The 21,654-nt window shown below is 39.8% G+C and overlaps 1 protein-coding gene across 1 annotated transcript in view; it reads left to right on the plus strand.

The window, feature by feature from the left end:
* The window catches only part of adamts6 (ADAM metallopeptidase with thrombospondin type 1 motif, 6), a 76,394-nt gene extending 65,780 nt beyond the window's left edge, over positions 1 to 10,614 (plus strand). The window contains exons 22-25 of the mRNA XM_072372334.1: positions 545 to 749; positions 830 to 1,006; positions 4,192 to 4,348; positions 7,018 to 10,614. Coding sequence (XP_072228435.1) covers positions 545 to 749; positions 830 to 1,006; positions 4,192 to 4,348; positions 7,018 to 7,127 — 649 coding nt within the window. The 3' untranslated portion in view covers positions 7,128 to 10,614. The remainder of the gene's footprint in view (positions 1 to 544; positions 750 to 829; positions 1,007 to 4,191; positions 4,349 to 7,017) is intronic.
* Positions 10,615 to 21,654: the final 11,040 nt, after the last annotated feature.

Consider the following 21,654-nt stretch of genomic DNA (forward strand, 5'->3'; position numbering starts at 1 on the left):
GTATTGTGATTTATTGGTGCATACTGCCAAACTATTTTGAAACTAATAAAATGAATACAAACTAGTTAAAAATAAAATGAAGTGTGCTGATTCAGGAGGCTCTAGAAGGTCACAGGGTTTTGTAAGCTTGCCACACAGATAACCACAACAGATTGGCCCTATAAAGGCTGAAATAAGTCAAGCCAGAAGAAATAATAGTTTGAATGATGGTCCTAAATTGGCCATATTTGCACCCAAGTCTGGAAGTTAAAACTGAACAAGGTTAAATTCAAGTTACCACACATAACATTAGTGCCAATTGTTGGCTCAAACTGGCCCAAATCCACACATCAAAAACCTGACCAAATATGACAACCATTACTGAACCAGAGCTGGCTTTTCAAAAACAAAGAAGGACACCCAGTATAGCTCAGTCGGATCAACTTACCTAGCTGCTAGTATTAATGCCAATACATTACAGTACAAGTAAAACTAGCTTTACGTGATCAGGCTCAAACTAATTTTTTTATTTCAACTGGATACTTACACTAATTCTATGACTCAGGTGGTTTATTGGTGACTGGTCAGAGTGTGGAAAGACATGTGATGGTGGGATAAGGACAAGGACAGTCCTGTGTATCAGGAAGATTGGCCCTGCTGAGGAGGAAACACTGGAGGACTCCCACTGTCTGACTCATCGACCTATCGAAAGAGAGTCCTGCAACAACCAGTCCTGCCCGCCAAAGTGGGTCACCCTGGAGTGGTCTGAGGTAGGATGACTTTCTGGTTTCTTAAGTTCATTGTGCTGTTGAGATCTTCTTTTATTTTACATGTTTTCCTCCTGCTTTAGTGCACACCTAAATGTGGCCCAGGCTTTAAGCACCGCATTGCCTTGTGTAAGAGCAGCGACCTGACCAAAACCTTCCCACCCGGCCACTGCCCGAGCCACAACAAACCTCCGGTCCGAATCCGCTGCAGTTTAGGACGCTGTCCTCCTCCTCGGTGGATCCCCGGTGACTGGGGACAGGTAGACCTTCAACTCTGGCATACATAATCAAAACCTCACAAACAACAATATGCTGGTTAATCCTTTTACGGGATTGTTACATGCACAGATTAATTCCATGTGTTGGTGAATGGTTTCTATGATTAACATATGACATACAGGGAGTTTCAAACAGGCCAGAGATGAGTGTGCGTGTGTTGAAGCTGTGTTTGTAAGTCCAGCTGTTCCAGCCGGCCTGGAGTGTGTGAGCGGTGTCTGTAATATCCTACTGTTTGAAGTTTATCTCTGCATCAGAGCTGGCTCTCTGTCACTTCCAGGAACACGGTTTTGAGGGAGACAGTGGAGTAGCATTCTTGGGCTCACCCTGACATGACCGAGTACTATCAGGAAAAAACGCTGAGCGCTTTACAACACAGCTGACTCATGTTTGTGAGATGATGCCAAAAAGTCGTGCGTCATAAAGAGTCATATCTACAAAAAGTATGGCTTGTTATTTTGGAGGGATTGTTGATGATTTTGTATAAAAGTGGAATTTTAAACAGTATGATCTGATGTTTGTGTGAGCGTGACATCGAGTTTCAGATGTGTTTTTCAGGTCAGAGATAAAAGCTTAAGAGCAAGTGGCGGCTTACACTTAGCTTCTCCTCCCATCATTATCAACATGTATCAGTAACCTTTATAAATTATTCAGCATCAATAAAGCCCCTTTTTACACTGGATATAAACACATTTACATCTTGCTCTTGACTCTGAAGCAGTGGTTGGTTTTAATCGGCACCAGTTCATCTCAGTATTGATGGAAACACAGCGTCTGGGTGTAGAGGTAAATTTACACTAAGGATGCTGCAGTCGGGGCAACAAAAATGGAAACAGTTGACATGTTCTATACAGAAACAGATGCCCACTGACGGTAAAGTCTCACATGGAAGCTCTAAATCCAATTTGAACAACTCTCTGAAAAAAAGAGATGAGAATAGTCTTTTTTTCTTCTTCTTTTGTCATACATGTCATCAAGACATTTGGAAACGTATTCTCTGTCCTGCTGTGTGGGGCTGATATCCCTGGTCCAGTCAAAAGTTGTAAACTTGGTTATCTCTGAGGCTTGTAGGATGAAGTGTAATGTCATCCCCTCATGTTGTAGTGACACGCCTGACCTCTGGTAGATGGAGGTATACTGAACCAATTGGAGCACTGATGATAAACTCGCCCTTGCACACACAATGATTAAGGCTTGAATCGGCTTGCTTTAGTGGTGGTATAAATACACTCGCTCTAGCCCTTTTCCCACTTCTTCTGTTGTTCTGTTATTAAAAGCTTCACTGTTGCTGCTCCTGTGCCTCACTGGCTGGTGAACTAATCCTCAAAGTGTCAGGAAGGAGATCGTTGCATGCTACCAAGAGCGTGGTGACGCACGCTAAAACTCGCCTTGTTGAAATCCCATTGAAGGTGCTCCACTGACGTATGCCATCTGTCAGGGCAACCCTAATAAAGACTCTCTAATTGGGAAGGGATGACATGCAAGCTAACTGATTCTGAAGCTGGGTTCATATCATGCACTTGGACATGAGCACGTACCCTGGGGGTGGCTAACAGGGGTGCTCAGAGATTTAATGTAGAGATATGCATTTTAGCATTTTGTTTGGTCGAAGTTGGGTTGGCACGTACACGATTTGCATTTTATTGGTCTTTGTTTGTTTCTGCAAAGGCGTTTAATGGATAAATCTGAGGTTTTTATTACAACTGGCACATCAATGGAAGTTTGTTCAACAAACATTTTTTTTCAGTTACCTCAAGAAAAACAAGCCAAAATTGACCATATGCTAATGGAGTTAGCCAGAGCTTGATTTTATTAAGATTTATCAATGTTTTATAGGCCAGCATTTAGGAATATGCTCACAAACAAGTCATAAATAGGTACACAGTACTGGCAGTAATTTATAAAGACATTAGCGCTCAAATATTCTCTTAGACGCACAATAAAAGGGATACCCCTTCCACAGAAGAATGGACAAGCAGACTACGGAACAAAAAAAGTCAAGTTTTTAATAGTTTTTCCATTTCTGCAGCTGTAGTCATGTAATCATTAGAGTAACAACTATAAATGGTAAATGGACTTGTACTTGTATAGCGCTTTTCTAGTCTAGCTGACCACTCAAAGCGCTTCACTACATGCCGCATTCACCCCATTCACACACAATCATACAGCATGTCTTAAGATTCATAACTACGTGCTTTTCTAATCATTCATACACACATTCATACCCCCAATGATACACTGGGGGGGCAACGTGGGGTTCAGTGTCTTGCCCAAGGACGCTTCGACATGTATTCTGGGGAAGCCAGAGTCGAACCACCGACCTTCCGATTGGTGGGTGACTGCTCTTCCTCCTGGATAAGCAATTGAAGGTCATGATGTGCGGGATGTAGTGACACCTAATGGCACAAATTGCAAATTGCAGCCAAATCAGTACCATGCTGAAAGCCCTCTCCAGAGCCAGTGTTTGATTTGTGCCTTCTAGGCTACTGTTGTATCCGATGGCGCAACACGATGAAAGGGTTGGGAGGCATCTTTAGATATAAATGGCTCTTTGTAAGGTAATAAAAACATTGCAAGTTATATTTTCATTCCATTATAGACTAATAAAACTGTAATTATCAATTATTAATCATATAATTTAATAGATCACCATAAACGTTACACACTTAAACTTAAAAGTAAATTACTTGGAGGAAAAACCTTAATGCAGGATACTTGCAGATGGATTCATATTTTCAGAAATTCTTTACAATTTCTACATTAAGACCTCAATAAGCCTGCCTATAATAAACCTACTTACTACAAAGAGAAATCATAAATTCATGAATAAATCATAAGAAAGCCAAAGAGCCCAAGTAGGTTTAAGGATGCTTTTCAATCACCAGCTGAACCTTTTGCTTAAAGTTGAGAAACAGTCACTGAAAGGCAGTTGGTTGAATAAGTCGGGGGAAGGTGACTCTCTCTGCTTGCTGCCTCCATGTCTCACTGATTGGTTGATTGGATCAAGTTGTGCTGTGTATCTGCAGGGATTAATACAGAATGGCTTAGTGTGTGTCTGGGTGAGTGCAGGAGCCTCTGCCCGGCCATAAGGGTCACAGAGTTAAATTAATCAGCTGAATGCGGCTCTGAATGGACAATAAGTTTTGCTCTGATGTCTTTCTTGTTTTAGTGTTCGGCGCACTGTGGCTTGGGCCAGCAGATGAGGACGGTGACGTGTCTGTCCTACACTGGACAGCCGTCAAATGAGTGTGCAGAATCCCTCCGGCCTGCCACTATGCAACAATGTGAGAGCAAGTGCGACGCCACCCCAATCTCCAATGGCGATGGTAAGATGACTAAACAAATGGCACTTAAAGGTCTGCATCTGGAAGAGCATTTGTGTTTACCAGACAGACTTGCTGTACTGATTGTACACTGTAAACAGCCTATCTTCATCCTCACAGCTCTGCTTTGACCTAAACACTCTTGGATGACACACACCTCTACATTTTGCCAGCTACATTAATCTTTCCACTGAGGTTGGCTCCTGGTCAAAGCAAAACAACTCAACCCTCCATATATACTTGCACATGATGGATTGCTATTCAGATGCATAGAGAGGGACCTTTCGATTAGCCTGAATGGAAAACGTGAGCAGCGTTTACAGGCTGGCTAATGGGATTAGCTGTAGGCTAATTGTTCCTTTACGGACAGCAGTGAGGCAATGTCTCGTTTCATTTGGCTCTGTAGAGGCAGGGGCCAAAGCCTAATAAGGGAAGACACTCTGATCGTGATAAGGCATTTAGAGAACTGCCTGTCCGGCATCCAGCAAGCAGTTTAAGTGTGTGTGTGTGTGTGTATGTGTGAGTGTGCAACATAGGGATGGCAGTCAGCCCAGTTTGTGAGCGAGGCCAGGATCTGTCTCAGTCTTAGTCTCTGCGTCCAAGTATAGTTGCAGAGCTTTATTCTGCTGAGGCCCAAGAGAGATGCTCCAGTCTCAGAGTAGCAGGTTAACTCCAGTTTATGTGTCTTACATGTTATTGTTACATAATGATAACAATCAGATTTCCCTTCAACCATAATTGATAGTTCTTGGAAAACCCAGATCATTTAACAACTTACCTTTAACCTGAAGGTATTTCCTGAAACATTAAGGACTCCTCCAACCATGTGAGTGAAAAAAAAAACTGCTCACTTCTGATTTTCTTGGGTTTATTATTTAAAAAAAGGGAAAACATCTGTGTTCTTTTGTAGTCAGATGAAATATTGGAACGAAACATCAGTGTTCACCACAACAATAACTGATGAGAAATCTTTGGTCCCAGTTGAACAAATTGAGTGTATACATCAAGTGAATCATTTCAAACCACCAATCCCATTTGGATAAGGAATCTACAGTTTTTCTATTCAGATGGTTTAGTTTTGAGAAACAGTATTTGTAATGGAATTAGGTGTAATTTCTACTTTTATCATAACATGTTTTAAATAAAATATCAATGTGTCAGTAAAGCAGGGGTTTGTCCATTTGAAAATCATAGTTTCACTGTAAATTTATCACAGTATCGTTTACCTACTCAGCCTGCAAATTTGCTCTTTTTATCGTCTCTCATTCGGGTTGATTTTGACACCCGAAATTAATGTAGTTTTGTCTTTTTGACAAAAATGTTCTGTAATATCAGTCATGTCAGTTCTTTTCCATGGCCTCACCAAACTGCTGCCACACCTGAGTTTTAGCTTCAGCAGCCACTGATGCTTTAGCTGTTTCAGTTACTCTGTACCAGTTAGCTGCTTAAGGTGACGTCCAGGCAAACTAAGCCCAAACGGCTTCCTTCTTCAGCTTGATGGCTTCTCTCACTGCTGGCATCCACTAGCAGGTCCTCCGGTTACCACCACAACAGGCACCGACAGCCTCCAAGCTACAGCTCTTGGAAGCTGCATCTGCAATGGTGGTCCTGAACATGGTCCATTCAGATTCCATGTTCCCGACCTAACCCGGGTATGACACATCTACAAAGTCGATCATCGATCGTTGACCTAAGGTGACCTGGTACCAGGCACTCTTATGTACCACCTTATGCTCAAACATGATGTTTGTAATTAACAATCCATGGCTAGCACAGAAATCCAAAAACAAAACACTGCTCTGGTTCAGATCAGGTTTTTACTGCTAGCTGACCGCTAGCATTACTGGTTCTGAGTCTGGTTCTGCCAGAGGTTTCTTCCTGTTAAAAGGGAGTTTTTTCTTTCCACCGTTGACTTGTGCACACTTAGGATGCGAGAGATTGGCTTGAAGAGCAGAGAATTTTCAGTATAATCTGTTGGTTTCTTTGGTTTGGCAACCTTTTTTTTTTCCATTGGCTTTGTATGAATCAGACCAATTTGAAATTTCATGAATTGGCGTTCATTGGATAATGTTTGCATTACAATGAATTTGACTGTAATTGGCTTGAATTGGGCTGTATCTTTGAAGTGCCTTGAGATTACCTTTGTTGGGATTTGGCGCAATATGAATAAAACTGAATTGAATTGCGTTGTTTTTGTCATCTGCCTGCAAGACACACTGTATATTATTTGCTCAGCTCAGCGCAGCTGACATTTAAGGCGTTTGGCAGCTTGACAGCTGGAGCTGAGAGAGACCAAAAGCAGAGCTAAAAGACAATGAAGAGTGGACTTACCTTCATTGGATGGCCAAAACATGACTCCATATGAAGGATACCTTTACACCATAGCTACTGGGTGTGCAAATAAACAGGTTTGCTAAGTGGTCTTCTATCAATTTTGGTTTCACAGCTTGCTCTGCTAACCCTAAATGGCCGTAAAGTCGCCGATCTTAGGTCTGAATAACCTTTTAGGTATTTGTTTGTCAGAAAGTCAGATCCATACCACGATGACGCAGATATAATGGTTGTACAAGAGAGGTCAAAAACAGGGACTACAAGCAGGTCACTTCTTCAAAAAGAGACACAAATTACAATTTCTCACTGTTTGACTCCGATTTTCTCCTTCTGTTCTGCAGAGTGCAAAGATGTAAACAAAGTGGCTTACTGCCCGCTGGTTCTGAAGTTCAAGTTCTGCAGCCGGGCATACTTCAGGCAGATGTGCTGCAAGACCTGCCAGGGGCACTGAACCTTGGAGCATGAGGACAATGCGTCACAAGAAAGACTGAAAGACGGATACAGAGGCAAAGAAGATGGAGGGATATGGCACTGAGGGGGTGAGAAGAAGAAAACGAGGCAGGCTGAAAAAACACCCCAACTCTTTAGTAGTGGAAGACATATTGAGTGAGCGGGAGAGGAAAGGATTTCCCTGTTTATCACACCCGAGCCTTCTTCCCTCCATCACGGTAGAATCCAAACCACTGCTCAGCCCATAACGCTGACACAAACTTTTCCTGTTTTAATTTTTCACTTCCGTGAAGTGGAACTTGGAAGATTATTTGTTGGTGATGTTATTTTTATTATAATAATAATGATTGATATCATTGTTAGTCTTCCTCCGTTTTTGTTGTGTTATGAATCCAAAGTGCTGGACACATCGCTTACAGAGGACGTACCCCGGAGATGAAAAGAGGGGAGCTCAACGTGTCGGACTCCTGTCTTTGGGAGGACTGTGATGGTGCTATTGGCAGACTGAAATTTGGCTTCGGTGCACTTTTTCGTGTAAATACATTCCCAATGTACCGCTCAAATAGAGAGACCCCATCAGTGTACTGTATATTTATTGTACAATTTCAACCAGAGTGGAGATATTGTCCTGTCAGATAGTAGCCTACTGTCATGGAAGGGAATGTAATGTGATTGAATTCCTATTCAATGACTTTGTGCTGGAATGAAATTATTGCATACTGTAACATACGTTAGACCCTTATATACTCTAAAAATGTGTTTATTATATATTATATTTATCCAGAACCAGAAAATGACATGTGGTTATAGGAGAATTATGTTTTTGTTTCCTCAGACAGGTGCCTTAGTTCCTCACAGTCGAATAAACAGTCCCCCCCGTGTCAGTCATTAGATCAAAGTATATTGTCAGACGGTGCCGAGGCCCCCATAAAAAAGTGGGCTTTTACTAAACATCCCATCAAGGAGTTTTCAGCTGACTAGTGAAGTATTCATTTTGAAGGATCATTTTCAATTAAGCAGCCCGATCATTAGAATCACAGTGCAGCCTCTCTTTCTCACTCCTTTCACACTGGATGATTATTTCATCAAATACCAGTTGGGTGTCACATTTTTCATGTTTCTTAGCAAGAATTAAAGGAAAAGTTCAACATTTTGGAAAATGTCCTATTTGCTTTCTTGCAGAGAATTAAACAAGAAGACTCAAGGAAATGGTTAGCTTAGCTCAAAGACTGGAAACATCAGAGAAATGGCCAGCCCAGTAGCATCTCGACATAATGAGAATCAGAACATCAGCACCTCGAGAGCTCAGTAAAAAAACAGAGAGTATCAAGCAGCTACAAAACACTGAATGTGAAAAAGTTATGTCTGAATTTTCAGGCTCACTTAGTTATAATCATGTCACAAATCAAATGCATTTTACATCAGTAAGTATTCCTATTTGCTTGGATGCTTTGGAGCCAAGTGGACGCCAGGGAGGTATTCTGCAAACTGCACAACTTTCTTTCTGTTTTGAGGGAGACTAACTTAGACATCACAAAGAAAGCGCCGACTCCAGTTATTGCAACTTTGAAAAAGTTCCCTTGGTCCTCTGTTCAGTCTGGTTCAAGCACAAAAAAAAGTTTGCTCATACGGATGATGCGTAAAGATACTAAACTCAGCAACCGGTTGTTTGCAGCAATTATTAATAACTTCATATTTATGTGGCTTTTGCTCTCTTTCAGTGAGCCTCTAAAATGCTCTGTATGTCACCCCTGAGCTCCTACAAGATGATTATAAACAAAGTTGATGTTTTAGTAACCAGTTTAATATGTGGACTTCTAGTTCACAGAGCATCTGTGTTTTACAGGGGGTTATGTGTTGGACTTTTTTAAAGCCATGTTTAATCATGACACGCTTTCTTTGAAAAATTGTCTCAAACACCAAAACAACCCAGCTGGACCCATGACGCCTGTGTTCCAGGGTCCATCTCACAGAAACAACACATGTGAAACCAACATGAGGTCTTTTAACACTTCGTTAGGTGGTGTTGCCAAGTAATGGGATGAATTGGCATCTCAGCACTTTGGTAACAAAGCCAGTGGAAAGTCAGCCAATAAGCAATTTTGGCTTAATGCCGTTATAAGAGTCAAACTTCCACAAAGAGAGATAAGACCAGTTGTTATTGAGCTGCTGAAAGATTTCAGGTTAAGTTTTGGTTTGCTGCTCTCACGCCACAACCAGTGGTTTGTTGTATCCTGAGCCTTTTAAACTCACAAATCAGTCGGATTTAGACATTTGTTTGTTTGGGGTTAGTGCCGAGCAGTCTCACCTTGATTCCAGCCTTTATTTTCAGGCTAAGCTAACCGTTATAGAAAGTGAAGATCTCTCCAAATGTTGAACTATTCCTGCACTTGTATTGCCAGGCGACAAACCCAGGCTTCCCACGTCCCCAAATTAAGTGTCCTCTTTCCTCTCATCATCTGTGTCCCTCCGTGCAAAGAACAAAAACAGCCAACTCAATGGTGCTTTTCCCGCTCTTGTATTGTATTGTTTATTTCATGGAGTGCTGTGTTTACCTCCTCTTTTCTCCCTGCTATGCTCTGAGGGTTATGGCCTTCCCAGGCTTCTGGTGCTATCAAGTGGGTGCTTCCATTTAAATCCTCTCCGGTGTGCTTAAAAGTGAGGCTGGATCCAAACAATATGAAATAATATACTTGTCAATATCTCTGCTGGTAAATGCTGGTCATGTTATTGTTTGTTTGTATCTGTTTATACCTCACACTGGGAATTTTTACTGTTAATCGTGTATTGTTGTTTGTGCAACCACCAAAATGGACACTTGCCCGGATGTATCGGATCCCTTTACCCAGGTGACATTTCTGCTGGTGTCGAGGTGGTGAAAGGGAACACCTCTGAAATGTCTCTACTTGTTATGTTGAGGTAGAGTTGGGAGAAATCTGGGAGACAACAAAGGAGCATAAAAGGATCTCAATGAATCTGTTAACAACTAAATTCGAATTTTGCTGCTGCTACTGTTTTGTAGCCACCTTCCATATAGAAATACCGAACAGGTTTTATTGGTAACCGAACCTTCAGTGAGGCAGTCGGGACGCTGAGAAGCATTTGAAATCAGATGAACTCAAACTGCTCAGAGCGACTCATCTACTGGCTGCGGGATAAAGAGCCTTCAGAAAAAGAGAAGTGAACTCGATCAAAGTGGTACTCATTGCTGTGAACTTGGATGTTTGAATGTCACATTGCTTATACCTGTACCTAAAGTGCAAGAGAAATGAAAAGCATCATGTGATTATTTGCATTTATTTTATATTCAGTATTAATGTTGCTAAACTGTTACTATTTTTTTTCAATTGTTAATTATATGCTAATTTATTGTGTTGTTTCACTTGTACATTTATTTCACTGCATGCAAACTGAATTTAGCATAGTGAAAAAAAAATGCAGTGATACAGCCCTTCACCAACTTTTTTAAAAGGTAGATACAATAAAAAGAGCAGCTTTTAAAGAGATCCCGTATTAGTGGATTCATTTACTTCCACTGCATGTCGAAATACATCAACACAAGTACGCACAACATTTCTAGTTGTGCATTTTGAGGCAATTCCCATGAGCAGGTCAACAAACGCTGAATATCAAATCAGAATTGTTGGTGCCTGCAGGGTGAATGCTCCGTTCTCACAGGCTTTAAAAGAGATATACTCTTGTTCTTTCATTCAACTTTTGGAAAGCATCCACAGCGTGAGACCAGCTAATGGCATCACACCAGGATACCCGTTACCACTGCTGAAGATATCTATTCACTTGCTGGCACAGCTTAAGGTATCCCAAGCAGAGAAAGAGCTTTTGTTCTTACCTTTCTAACTCTCACACTTCCTCCTCATCATTATGTGAGACTGAAAAACAACAAACATCTGCTACTGTGAGTGAGCACCTTCCCAAACTGTCTCACCTCTGTTGCCATAGTGTTATGACATTCTTCTTCCTCTCGCCCTGTCCTCAAGTGTCTGGGCTCATTCTTTTTGAGCCGTAAGGTTTCAACTCTCCTTGGTAATTGATTCCAAATAAACATTAACTAGCTCACTTGGCTGGGAAGCACCGCCGTCTCTTTCTAATGCACAGTGTAATATTACAAAGGGAGACAGATGGCCTGTTTGGTTTAGTGTAGCTACATGTTTGGTCCAGCTTCTACAGGGGTCTGTGATTATATTAGTTCTAACCTGCAGAGTTTAGGGCGACAGAGACTGGGACCTGACTGCCTTGAGGAGGCTGCATTACATGAAACATTAGTGAAAATACTGCAAAAGCTCACAGTGGATTAAATATACAAACTGAATCAAGAAATCCATTTGACACTGTGCACGTACATAATCTATAAGGCGACCAAAAGATAAGGCAATGAGTGTCAGATTTACTGGTCTTTATATTTGTATATTCAAGCATGGTAATTGTTTTAACATTACAGGTCTTTAGGGATGGTCAAACTCTGAATAAATATGTAGCAAAATCAATCTGATACCTATGACGGTGTATTAGGGCCACATTTAAAAAAAAAATATGTTGTGGTATTAATTACGAGATTAAAGTCATTATTAAATATGGCGAGAATTATTTATGAGAATAAAGTCTTAAATATTCTATCAGTGAGCAGAACTGTTTAATTAACCATTAACGTGTAGCCTATAGCATTACATTAACCATATATGCTAACTGTTGCACTTTCGCCTTTTCCGATTTAAGTAGAAGAACCTACCAATCACGACGTTATTCTCGCCATAATTAATAACGACTTTAATCTCGTAATTAATTCTCGCTGCCATATTTAATAATGACTTTAATCTCGTAATTAATTCTCGCCAAATTTAAAAACGACTTTAAACTCGTAATTAATTCCAAAAAACTTTTTTTTTAAAATGTGGCCCTAATACTCCGTTGTAGATACCCATATAGCTAATGTCAAAAAAGTTACTGTAATAGCAGCACTAGATGGTAAACTGCTGTAGCTGCAGTGCTATTTAGCTACAAAAGAAGCTCGCTCTAGTAGCATTTTTCTGTCATAACAAATTGTTTTCTTGTGAACTATTTACTACACCCTGATGTTTTATTTACCACTGCTACAGTTTTATTGATTGGAAAAAAATCTATCCTAACATTACACTATTGTGCAAACATGTAGTTTAAAGCTAACAATCTTATTTCCCAAAAGAAAAAAAAAAGGTTCGTATGCTGTGTTGAATGTAACTGAAACACAACGCAAGATTTGAAAAAAACAATCTGAACCCTGTATGTAATCGAATATAGTCTAAAGCCAGTGTATGAAATGTTAAAACTGAAAACGTATTCTTGTTATAAATATCGGCTGACTTTAAAATTCAAGCGAGCAACACATTTTAAAATATGGAGGAACTGGGCCAATAAATAGGAGGGAAAAAAAGCACACACCTGATAGACATCTCATTACTGATAAGATTAACTGGCAACATGTTAGTAACATGATACTGATATCAAAGAGCTCAGAGACGCTATCTTTCAGAAAATGACTGTGTAGCAAAATATTTTTCATCATGTACGGTTCAGAATATATTATAAAGAGATAAAGGATATAAAGAATCTGTAGAAATATGTACAAGAGGTTGAAAAAGGATGAAAATCAGTACTTAATGCCCATAATCTCGGGCATTACTTCTGTAAAAAAAAAATCATGATTCTGTTGACTAAATCATATCATGGGTTCTGGAAAATATTGTCAGTGAAGACAGCTTGTCACAACAACCACAAGAACAAGTTAAAATTCTACCATGCAAAGAAAATGAAAACAACTCACTCTCATCTCAGCATTTACTACCATTTGGTCAAGAGCCCTTCACATGAGTTTTCAACAACCAGGTTTCCCCTTGACTGTCCATTTCCAGCAAAGCACACAGGTACCGCTAACTTTGAGATTGTCTTCTGCTTGTTGCTCCTCTACTGCACCACTGCTATGCATTAAAATCTTGTTTGAGTTTAGGAAAACATCATGGTAAGACAATAAGGTAACATTTTCTGCATCGTAATGGGCACGTATTATGCAACTGTGATTTGACCAGTTCAAGAAACCCTCAGAGGTCAAAAAGGGACATTTTGAGGATACCCTTTGCATTCAAAATGGTCAGAAGCATGCAATATATGGCAAGTTGAAAAAATACAGTATGTATACACACGATCCAGAGATATCGCCACCTTCATGGAGGCTGTTTTCTTAGATAGAGGAGAGGGACCACTATCTACTGTTTTTATCCAAGTATGTTCACTTTATTAGATAATGGGATGATATTAGTCTCCCTGACATGCACCATGCATATCTGACTGGACAAGTGTCAAAGTGTTTTCCCAGTACATCTGGCTGCTGAAATGTGGAGCTCACAGGCTGCTCATGATAAGAGGTGTAGAGAGGATGGAGAACAGTTTTCTCCTCTTCTCTGCAATTCTGAACTTCAAATGGAAACTACTGACAGTGAGAGAAGCCATTGCTGTTGCTTATCAGCAATGAAATAGCTCACAAAGTACGACAAAGCAAAGCTATGCAGATACGACAGTGATTAGATATGACCAATCAATGACGATGAGAGGCTAGAACTGAAATGCTGAAGTAGTTGAAAAGTCATCGGTCTTCTCTTGAAGTTTAAAACCACAAAGATCTGTGGCGTCGCTCCTGGCTTAGGTCCTGGGGACAAACAATCATCATAGCTCAACTTAAAGGCAGCAGCTGTTTGTGTGTTCATGCTCCAACTGGGAGGTGTGAGGATTAGCACAGTGACAAACAACATATAGTAGCTCTCCAAAGGATAAACATTTTTAATCGAAGTTGCTGTGGAGCGGCAGTGTGTGTGCTGAGTGCCTGAAGCGTTTTCAAACACTTTTCTATTTGAACACAGCGCTGCAGGACAAGCTGCTCCAGATGGCGTGGCTGGAGACAGTGCATGCACAGAACCGGGGGGTCTGACAGGCAGGAATGCTGGCCCGGGATGAGAAGGTCATGGCTCCAGCACCTGCTATCTACTGGGCTCTATCCTCTTAAACCTCGCTGCTCTTTCCCACAACTGAGACTCAGACTGAACTGCTTTGTTTGAGATCAAAGTCCTTAAAAAGAAGAAGCAATGGATGCGTTTTTAACTTTATACTTACAAAGATGTTAGGATGAAAGCTTCAGCTGTGCAGCGTTAACTCTTTCTAATCTGTTTCTTAAGCTCTGAAACCTGTTTATCAAAGCTAGTAATGAGCATTTTTTACAGATGCCATATCATTACTTGTCACAGGACAGGGTTTCTTACTTATCATACAAGAAGTTTGCATGTTTTTAAAGAACATGTAGAGCTAGAAGCTTGAGACGTTGTTGTTCGAAAGAATAACAAAAGAGACGCTACAGAAAAAAAACTAAGCACACAAGGAGCTTTGAAATAACATTAACGTCTATGTATTTTGCCCCTTTATTACTTTAACTACTGCTCTATTGAAACATCATAGATTTATGAGGCTTTGATGTCCACCGTGTAGCAGTTGAAGGATGGACTCACTCAAAGCTCCAAAACCCTTCTCTTTGTCCTTCTGAGCTTCAGTTAAGAGGTAAAACATGTATTTTTTCACATGCACAAGTCTTAAATGTTTTGCAATACCTATGTATTCTGTGACGTAATGTAGCCAGAGCTAATGTTAGCCTATGCTCAGTAAGCATGATCATATGACACATGAATACAAACAACTGATCAAATCCAACTGAAAATTTGTAAGTACATGAAAATGTGTTAGTCTGACTGTGGTTATTCCAAATCATTTGTTCCAAAACTGGACTAAAATACCCTGATAATGCAGTCTGGGATATGTAAAAAAAAGTAAAGCACAAGTTTGTAATGATACAGCTGATTTCCCAATAACGCTGCTCTCATTCACAGATTTTTCTGTTTCTTTTGTCAGAAACTATGTCAGATAATCAGCCCAGAAACGCTATGTTACATGACACAATGAACAGGAAGTAACTATTTCCTGGGGTGTCTTGTTGCTGAACAGTTTCTGATTACTTATTCAGGTGGTGACGCACAATCAAAGTGTTTCTCTGTCAAACACAGCAGGGTTATGGATTGTTGGATAGTAGAGGTTGATTAGGACCCAAATACAGATCAAAACCGGAGGTAGAAGGATGGTGAACTGGCGACTTTATTTAACAAACAAATGGTGCAGCCAGGCTGGAAAACCAGAAACTAGACTTAGACTACAAATGGGAACAAACTGAGCAGCAACAGCAATAATCTGATAAAGACTGGAAAAAAACACATGGAGCTTATAGACTGAAGCGACTGATGAAACAATCGACAGCAGGTGAGACCAATTATCTAAAGACAGTTGTATAGGAGAGCTGATTATACCAAACATACTGGTGAGCAAGGGAACCTAAAAGAATAAACTAGAAACGAAAGATTAGGACTAATAAGATAAACACAAAGAAGGATCTGAGGCAAGACAAAGAGAACATCTGATAAATATAAAACAAAAGCAAGAATTACAAATAAGGCAAATCATGGATGAGAGACTGAAAACAAAGCCACATGAAGAATAGAGAAATGCAAACAGACAATAAAACCAAACAATTTAAACCTATAACTCCAAAGTACTAAGAACACAAACAAGAAAACAGAATCAAACAAAACACAGAAAAACCAAAAACCCTTATAATTATTTGAATTGTAAAATTCACTACATTTCTTTTCATCATCAGAACATTCAGTAACATTAGAAAGCACTTATTTGATTGAATTAATTCAGGTGTGAGCCAACAGGAATTGACATAAACTGGCCTGTGGAACATGCGGGTACCTCGAAGTGAACACTTGGACAATTTTAGTCCCAATCAATGAGTTTGCATCTTGCAATCAAGTATCTAGTTCTGTTTTACATGTAATTCAAAACTCTGACGGGTTAAATGAATAACGCTGATTATATCTGTAGCAGGTGAGAAACTATGGCTTCCATCTTTCAGTATTTTTAAATTACCACCCAACTAAATGGTGCCGCCGACCGAGCACACCTTCACGCAGCATAGAATACACAGATGATGGTTGTCTCTTCCAGCAGGACGATGCAACCCACCACGCTGCATTAAAGGGCTCAAAGAACAAGATAAAAGATCCTGATGGATTAACCTGGCTTCCAAACTCCCCCGATCGGAATCCTATCCAGTTATTGAGGCCTGTTTTCTCAGCATGATTGGGACCAACAAAATTTAGCCCACATATCTGTGATGATGTCACCCCTTTCCATGTCCATCTTTGTTTTTCGGGAGCATACAGAAAGTCAAACACAGCCCTTTTATACTCTATGCCATATGGATAAGTGTGTGTGTTTTAAGTATACTGAGGCTTTGAGTCCTCGGGATTTGCATGTGTTATGATTAAGCAAGTAGCTGGGTCACCTTTAAGGGATACTGCTTTCTTATTCTGCTGTCCTCTGTCAGCAAGAAAGACAGTAGGTAAGTGGATTATGTGTTTAAAGAATCAATAGCCAATCACTTAGGCCAGTGGAGTAAAGCCAAGAGCTTTTTCACGGTTGTGGATGAGCCTGAATAATTTTGTTTGTGTACGTGTAAGTCATAATTTGAGTAAACTTTTAAACAACCCTTTCTATGGGGGGTTACATTTAAGGACATCCCGTTCAGGAACATGAAACACACCGAGAATTAAGTGTGTTGTGATTTATTTAAGTTACTGACGGGAGATGAGAACAAGGCTGTGGTACATGAAAAAACTCTACCCAGTTACATAAAATGCTCCATTTTGTCCTTTGCTCAGGAAAAGGAAAAGGTGAATCTTTGTATAAGTCGTGGGCGAGCTGAGGACATCCAGTCGAGACACTCTGAGAAGTCTGACAGCTGCTGTAAAGTGACTCTTCTATGAGATTTATTATTTTAGTGACCTGTAACTGCAATTATGTCCTAAGTTAAAAAGGAGAAGTCAGATGGAGTCGTCCTATTTTATAGTGTCTGCTAGCTGTCGTAAAATGTAATCACTTTATTCCTGCCATTGCAGTGACAGTGTCTGTAAGTCACAATGATCTGCTTGCAAGAAATTTGACTAATTATATTTATCATCTATATCTGTATCTATAAATATATCTATATATATATTATATATATGACAAAAAATATTAATAACAACACAAGAAACTGTACATTTCCTTATAGTATCATACAATTTGTTACCATTATGGGGCTAATAAAAAGACATATAATCACTAACAACTATTAGTGTTGGTCTGTTCCATCAGGTTCGGAAAAAAGTTTAAAATGGGACAATTTAATATTTAATGAAAAATATCAGCTCATCTTGAATTTGATGTCAGCAACATGTCTTAAAAAAGTTGGAACTGGGGCAACAAAAGTGCAAATAAGTGGTATACAAAAAGAAGTAGTTGGAGGGACATTTTGCAACTAAATAGGTTAACTGGCAACAGGTCAGTGACATGATTGGGTATAAAAAGGACACCTTATAGAGGCAGAGTCTCTCAGAAGTAAAGATGGACAGAGGTTTAGCAAGCTACAAAAAATTGTCTACAAATTGTGGAGTAATTTCAGAATAATGTCCATTTGCCTAAAATTGTACGACTTTGAATATTCCATCATCTACAGAACAAAATAGCATCAAAGTATTTCAAAGAGATTTTCTTCTCTGTGACCTTCAGGTCCTCAGGCAGCTCTGCATTAAAAACAGACCTGATTATGTCCTGGAAATCATTGCATGGACTCAGGAACACTTCCATAAATCATTGTCTGTGGACACAAATGCAGGTTAAAGCTCTATCGTGTAAAGAAGAAGCCATATGTGAACATGATCCAGAGACACTGCTGTCTTCTCCGGACCAAAGTTCATTTAAAATTGACTGAGGCAGAGTAGAAAATTTAGAAAATTTAAATGCTTTGAGGAAATAACTAACTCCAGACTAAAGGAGCAGAACTATCTGGCTTGTTATCAGCTCTCAGTGCTCTGATGGTATGGGGGGTGCATTAGTGTCTATGGAACTGGAAACTTTAACATCTGGAAAGGCTCCATCAATGCTTAAAGGTATATTCAGGTTTCAGAGCAACATCTGCTCCCATCCAGATGACGTCTTTTTCAGGGAAGGCCTTGCATATTTCAGCAAGACAAAGTTAAACCACATCCTGCATCTATTCCAACAGCACGGCTTCATAGTAGAAGAGTCCAGGTGCTGGACTGACCTGCATGCAGTCCAGACCTTTAAACAACTGAGAACATTTCAAATACAACAAAGACCCAGGACTGCTGAGCAGCTAGAATCCTCTATCAGACAACATTCCTCTCCCAAATGTCCAGCAGCTGGTCTCCTCAGTTCCCAGATGTTTACAGATGTTGTTAAAAGAAGAGGGGATGCTACACAGTGGGAAACATGGACCTGTCACAACTTTTTAGAATAATCTTTATGAAATAGTCAAATATCTCACTTTCAACATTTGATATGTTTTCTGTGTTCCATTGTAAGTAAAATACTGATTTAACCGATTAGGAAATGAATGAATTTTGTTTTTATTTAGATTTCTTTACTGATTTGGATTGTACATACACAGCGAAATTCCAGTACCAGTTCCAGTACCTGATTGAGACCTTACTTTATGATAACAGAATTTTCTGACCACCTTTACCAACATATATTCATATTTGGAGTAAGTGATAATGGAATAAAGCTATTTGGAGTACGGCTGCCTCTGTTGTATTTAGACATGTATTTACCTTAATCACATTACATTCTACTGCAGTGGCATGCACCTTCCTTTCCACAGTTGTAAGGACCAGTAATGAGAAGTGATTCTGGAAGAATTGCTTGTTTTCAGCTAGTTTCTGTCACAAGACCTGGTAAATTCTGGCTCTGATGGGATCAGTGCAGGACGGGATAAAAAGTGGTCAAAAGAAGGCGCCTAGACATGGGTATGTATAAGACTGGATGGGTGTAAATGTTGCAATCAAGTTTAGGGGGACTAATGAGGGCTTAAGTAATTGATTTGACTACACTATACTAAACTGGATTGTGAATGGAATCCACTTTAATGGTAATATTGACTAATTTAAACAGCCACTGACTTCATAAGAGTGCTTCTCACAACTTTAGAATTGAATGTCTGGGAACCATGAACATTTGTGCTAAATTTAATGATCAGTCCAACAGTGTTGAAGTGGCCAACAAACTCACAATGACATCCCTAGAGCTGCAGTTTTACAAAAACTAAAAGTTCAAACCTGTGTAGTAATGTGGTCGCACATATGCTATGACTGGCTGGTATTAGCATTCGCATTGAAGCCAAACCACAATATTATAAACCATACATTTGTGGGGTCACACTAGGGTTCAGTGTTACGCTTACATAATGCATTTCTTGTATAATCTCCTTATGTTATAATTTTACGCCAGACACTGAGTGGAAATATTTCATATTTCAAACCAAAAAATTTAACAGCAACCATGAAACTCAATGCTAAATAATCTTCCAGTGGGAGGTTAAATATTTCTGAGGTTTGTTTTATTTCTAGTTCACCGTTGGTTTTAGTTTCAGCCCAGTTATTAAACTATTATTTAAATCTGTTTCAAGAGAACCAGCATTCAATTCAGTCCTGACCGGCCGAATATCTGTGGAAATGTCACGGCCTTGCTCAGACCTCCAGTTTGGTGAGAAGAATGAAACGTTATTGCCAATGTCAGTTAAATCACACTCCACTGCCTTCCAACTCTGCACTGACATGTCATTGTCAAGGTGTGTCTGAGCACTGTCCACAAAAACACCAGCAATGAAGAGCATGACAGCACTGCCAGACAAAGACTGCTTTGTGTTACTTTACAATGTGGGTGTTCAAATAAGCGCACATGCAAATTTTAGACTGGTGTAACACAAGAAGCACTATTTTAAAGAATTTTGTGTTCAGAAGGAAAAAGGAAGACTTGGCTTGTGCAAAAAAATAAATCTTATAAAGTGGCTGTGAAACATGAGCAACGACGTGAGGACATTTATCCAAGTAAAGCATATAAAAGAAGAAGGAGCCCTGAAACAGCTTGTGGTAAAAGATGGCTTCACATTTCTTGTCTTCTTAAAGTACCAAATGCAAGTTATTGGGGACTGTATTTCCTCCTCATGTCTGCATTGGCAGTGAAGAGATCCGAGCGTGAAGAAAGTACAATAAAAACATTTAATCTAATCATTTGAGAGTATGCGAGTACAAATTTGAGGTACCTGTACTCCTCTTTTCTATTGCACTAAACTGAATCATTACGTCCTGCAGCATTTTTACTGTATAACTTCCTCTTTGTATTGACGCCCCACAACTGCAGCTGAAAGAGAAGAAAAGAAAAGCAAACTAGAAAATGAAGCCGCCAAACCCTTAACTTCAGCTTTTGTATCCCATCAGTGACACTGAATTCGCTATAGAGAAAGATCCCTTCAGAGCCAGTGCAGACAAGAGGAACGATCTGAGCAGCCAATAAGTCTTAAAGTGCACTCATGAGCATGCGACTGCTGTTTTAGGACACAGACTTGGAAAGTGCTGAACTTGTACTTCTGCGCTGAAGTGAAGACAAAGAGTTGACAGCAGAGACAAAAGAATTCACTGCTCTGTCCTTGGGCATCTGATAACAACCAACTACGATCCATGAAACTCATCCGTGCCTGTTGAAACAATCATCTCGTCGATCTCTCAAACTCATGAATATCTCTCCAATAAACTAGCGTACTGAGCTGTCAAAGATCAATGGTCGGGCACTGGTTCTTTCACACACCTAATTAACAAGCAAACAACCTGGAGAACCATCCTGACTTCTGTGGATTTAGTTTGTCTTTGTCCCTGTGGCCATCTACTACAGAAATGTTGCTCTTTTTATTACAGCTGATAAATCTTCATGAGTCTGGCTGTCTGTTAGAGCTCGTCATCATGCTTATCGAATGCTTGATGATGTTTCTTCACGAATGAGAATTAAGAACCTCCAAGAACCAAAATAAGCATAGTTGAATTTCAAGGTTAAAAGCAGAAGGCTATTTTTAGAGATCATCCGCTGCAGAATAGCAAGATAATGCTATTACCATTCCATCTTATTCCTCACAGTCACATGACCTGGAGCAAAGAGTGGTATTTCCTGTTCGAACTGGGCACAGTGACACAGAGGAACGTTAAATATTCTCCTGTTGGTGCTGAAGACGAATTACACTGTCCTGTCCTTCGCTTTGGCCTCCTCTTTAAACATAAATTACTGATTTATGTGACAAGCAGCATCCTTGTAAAAAGCAAATTTATCTGAGCAGTCAAAGCTTTTCTGCGCATCTTCAATAAAATGAATATTTGACGATTAAAACTTTTTTATTCTTTGAAGTTTAAAAGAGTAAAGGACCTGCCCATGTGTGCATTAAAGCAGCTTTTGTGTGCTGTAAGTTTTCCACATGGTGGTCACAAAAAACTTATGAGGGATGAAATCCACAGTTTTCTTAAACATTTGCCTGAAGTTTAAGAGAATCA

Source organism: Leuresthes tenuis, unplaced genomic scaffold (genome assembly GCF_036924035.1).
Source record: "Leuresthes tenuis unplaced genomic scaffold, fLeuTen1.0.hap1 SCAF_19, whole genome shotgun sequence".
NCBI lineage: Eukaryota > Metazoa > Chordata > Actinopteri > Atheriniformes > Atherinopsidae > Leuresthes > Leuresthes tenuis.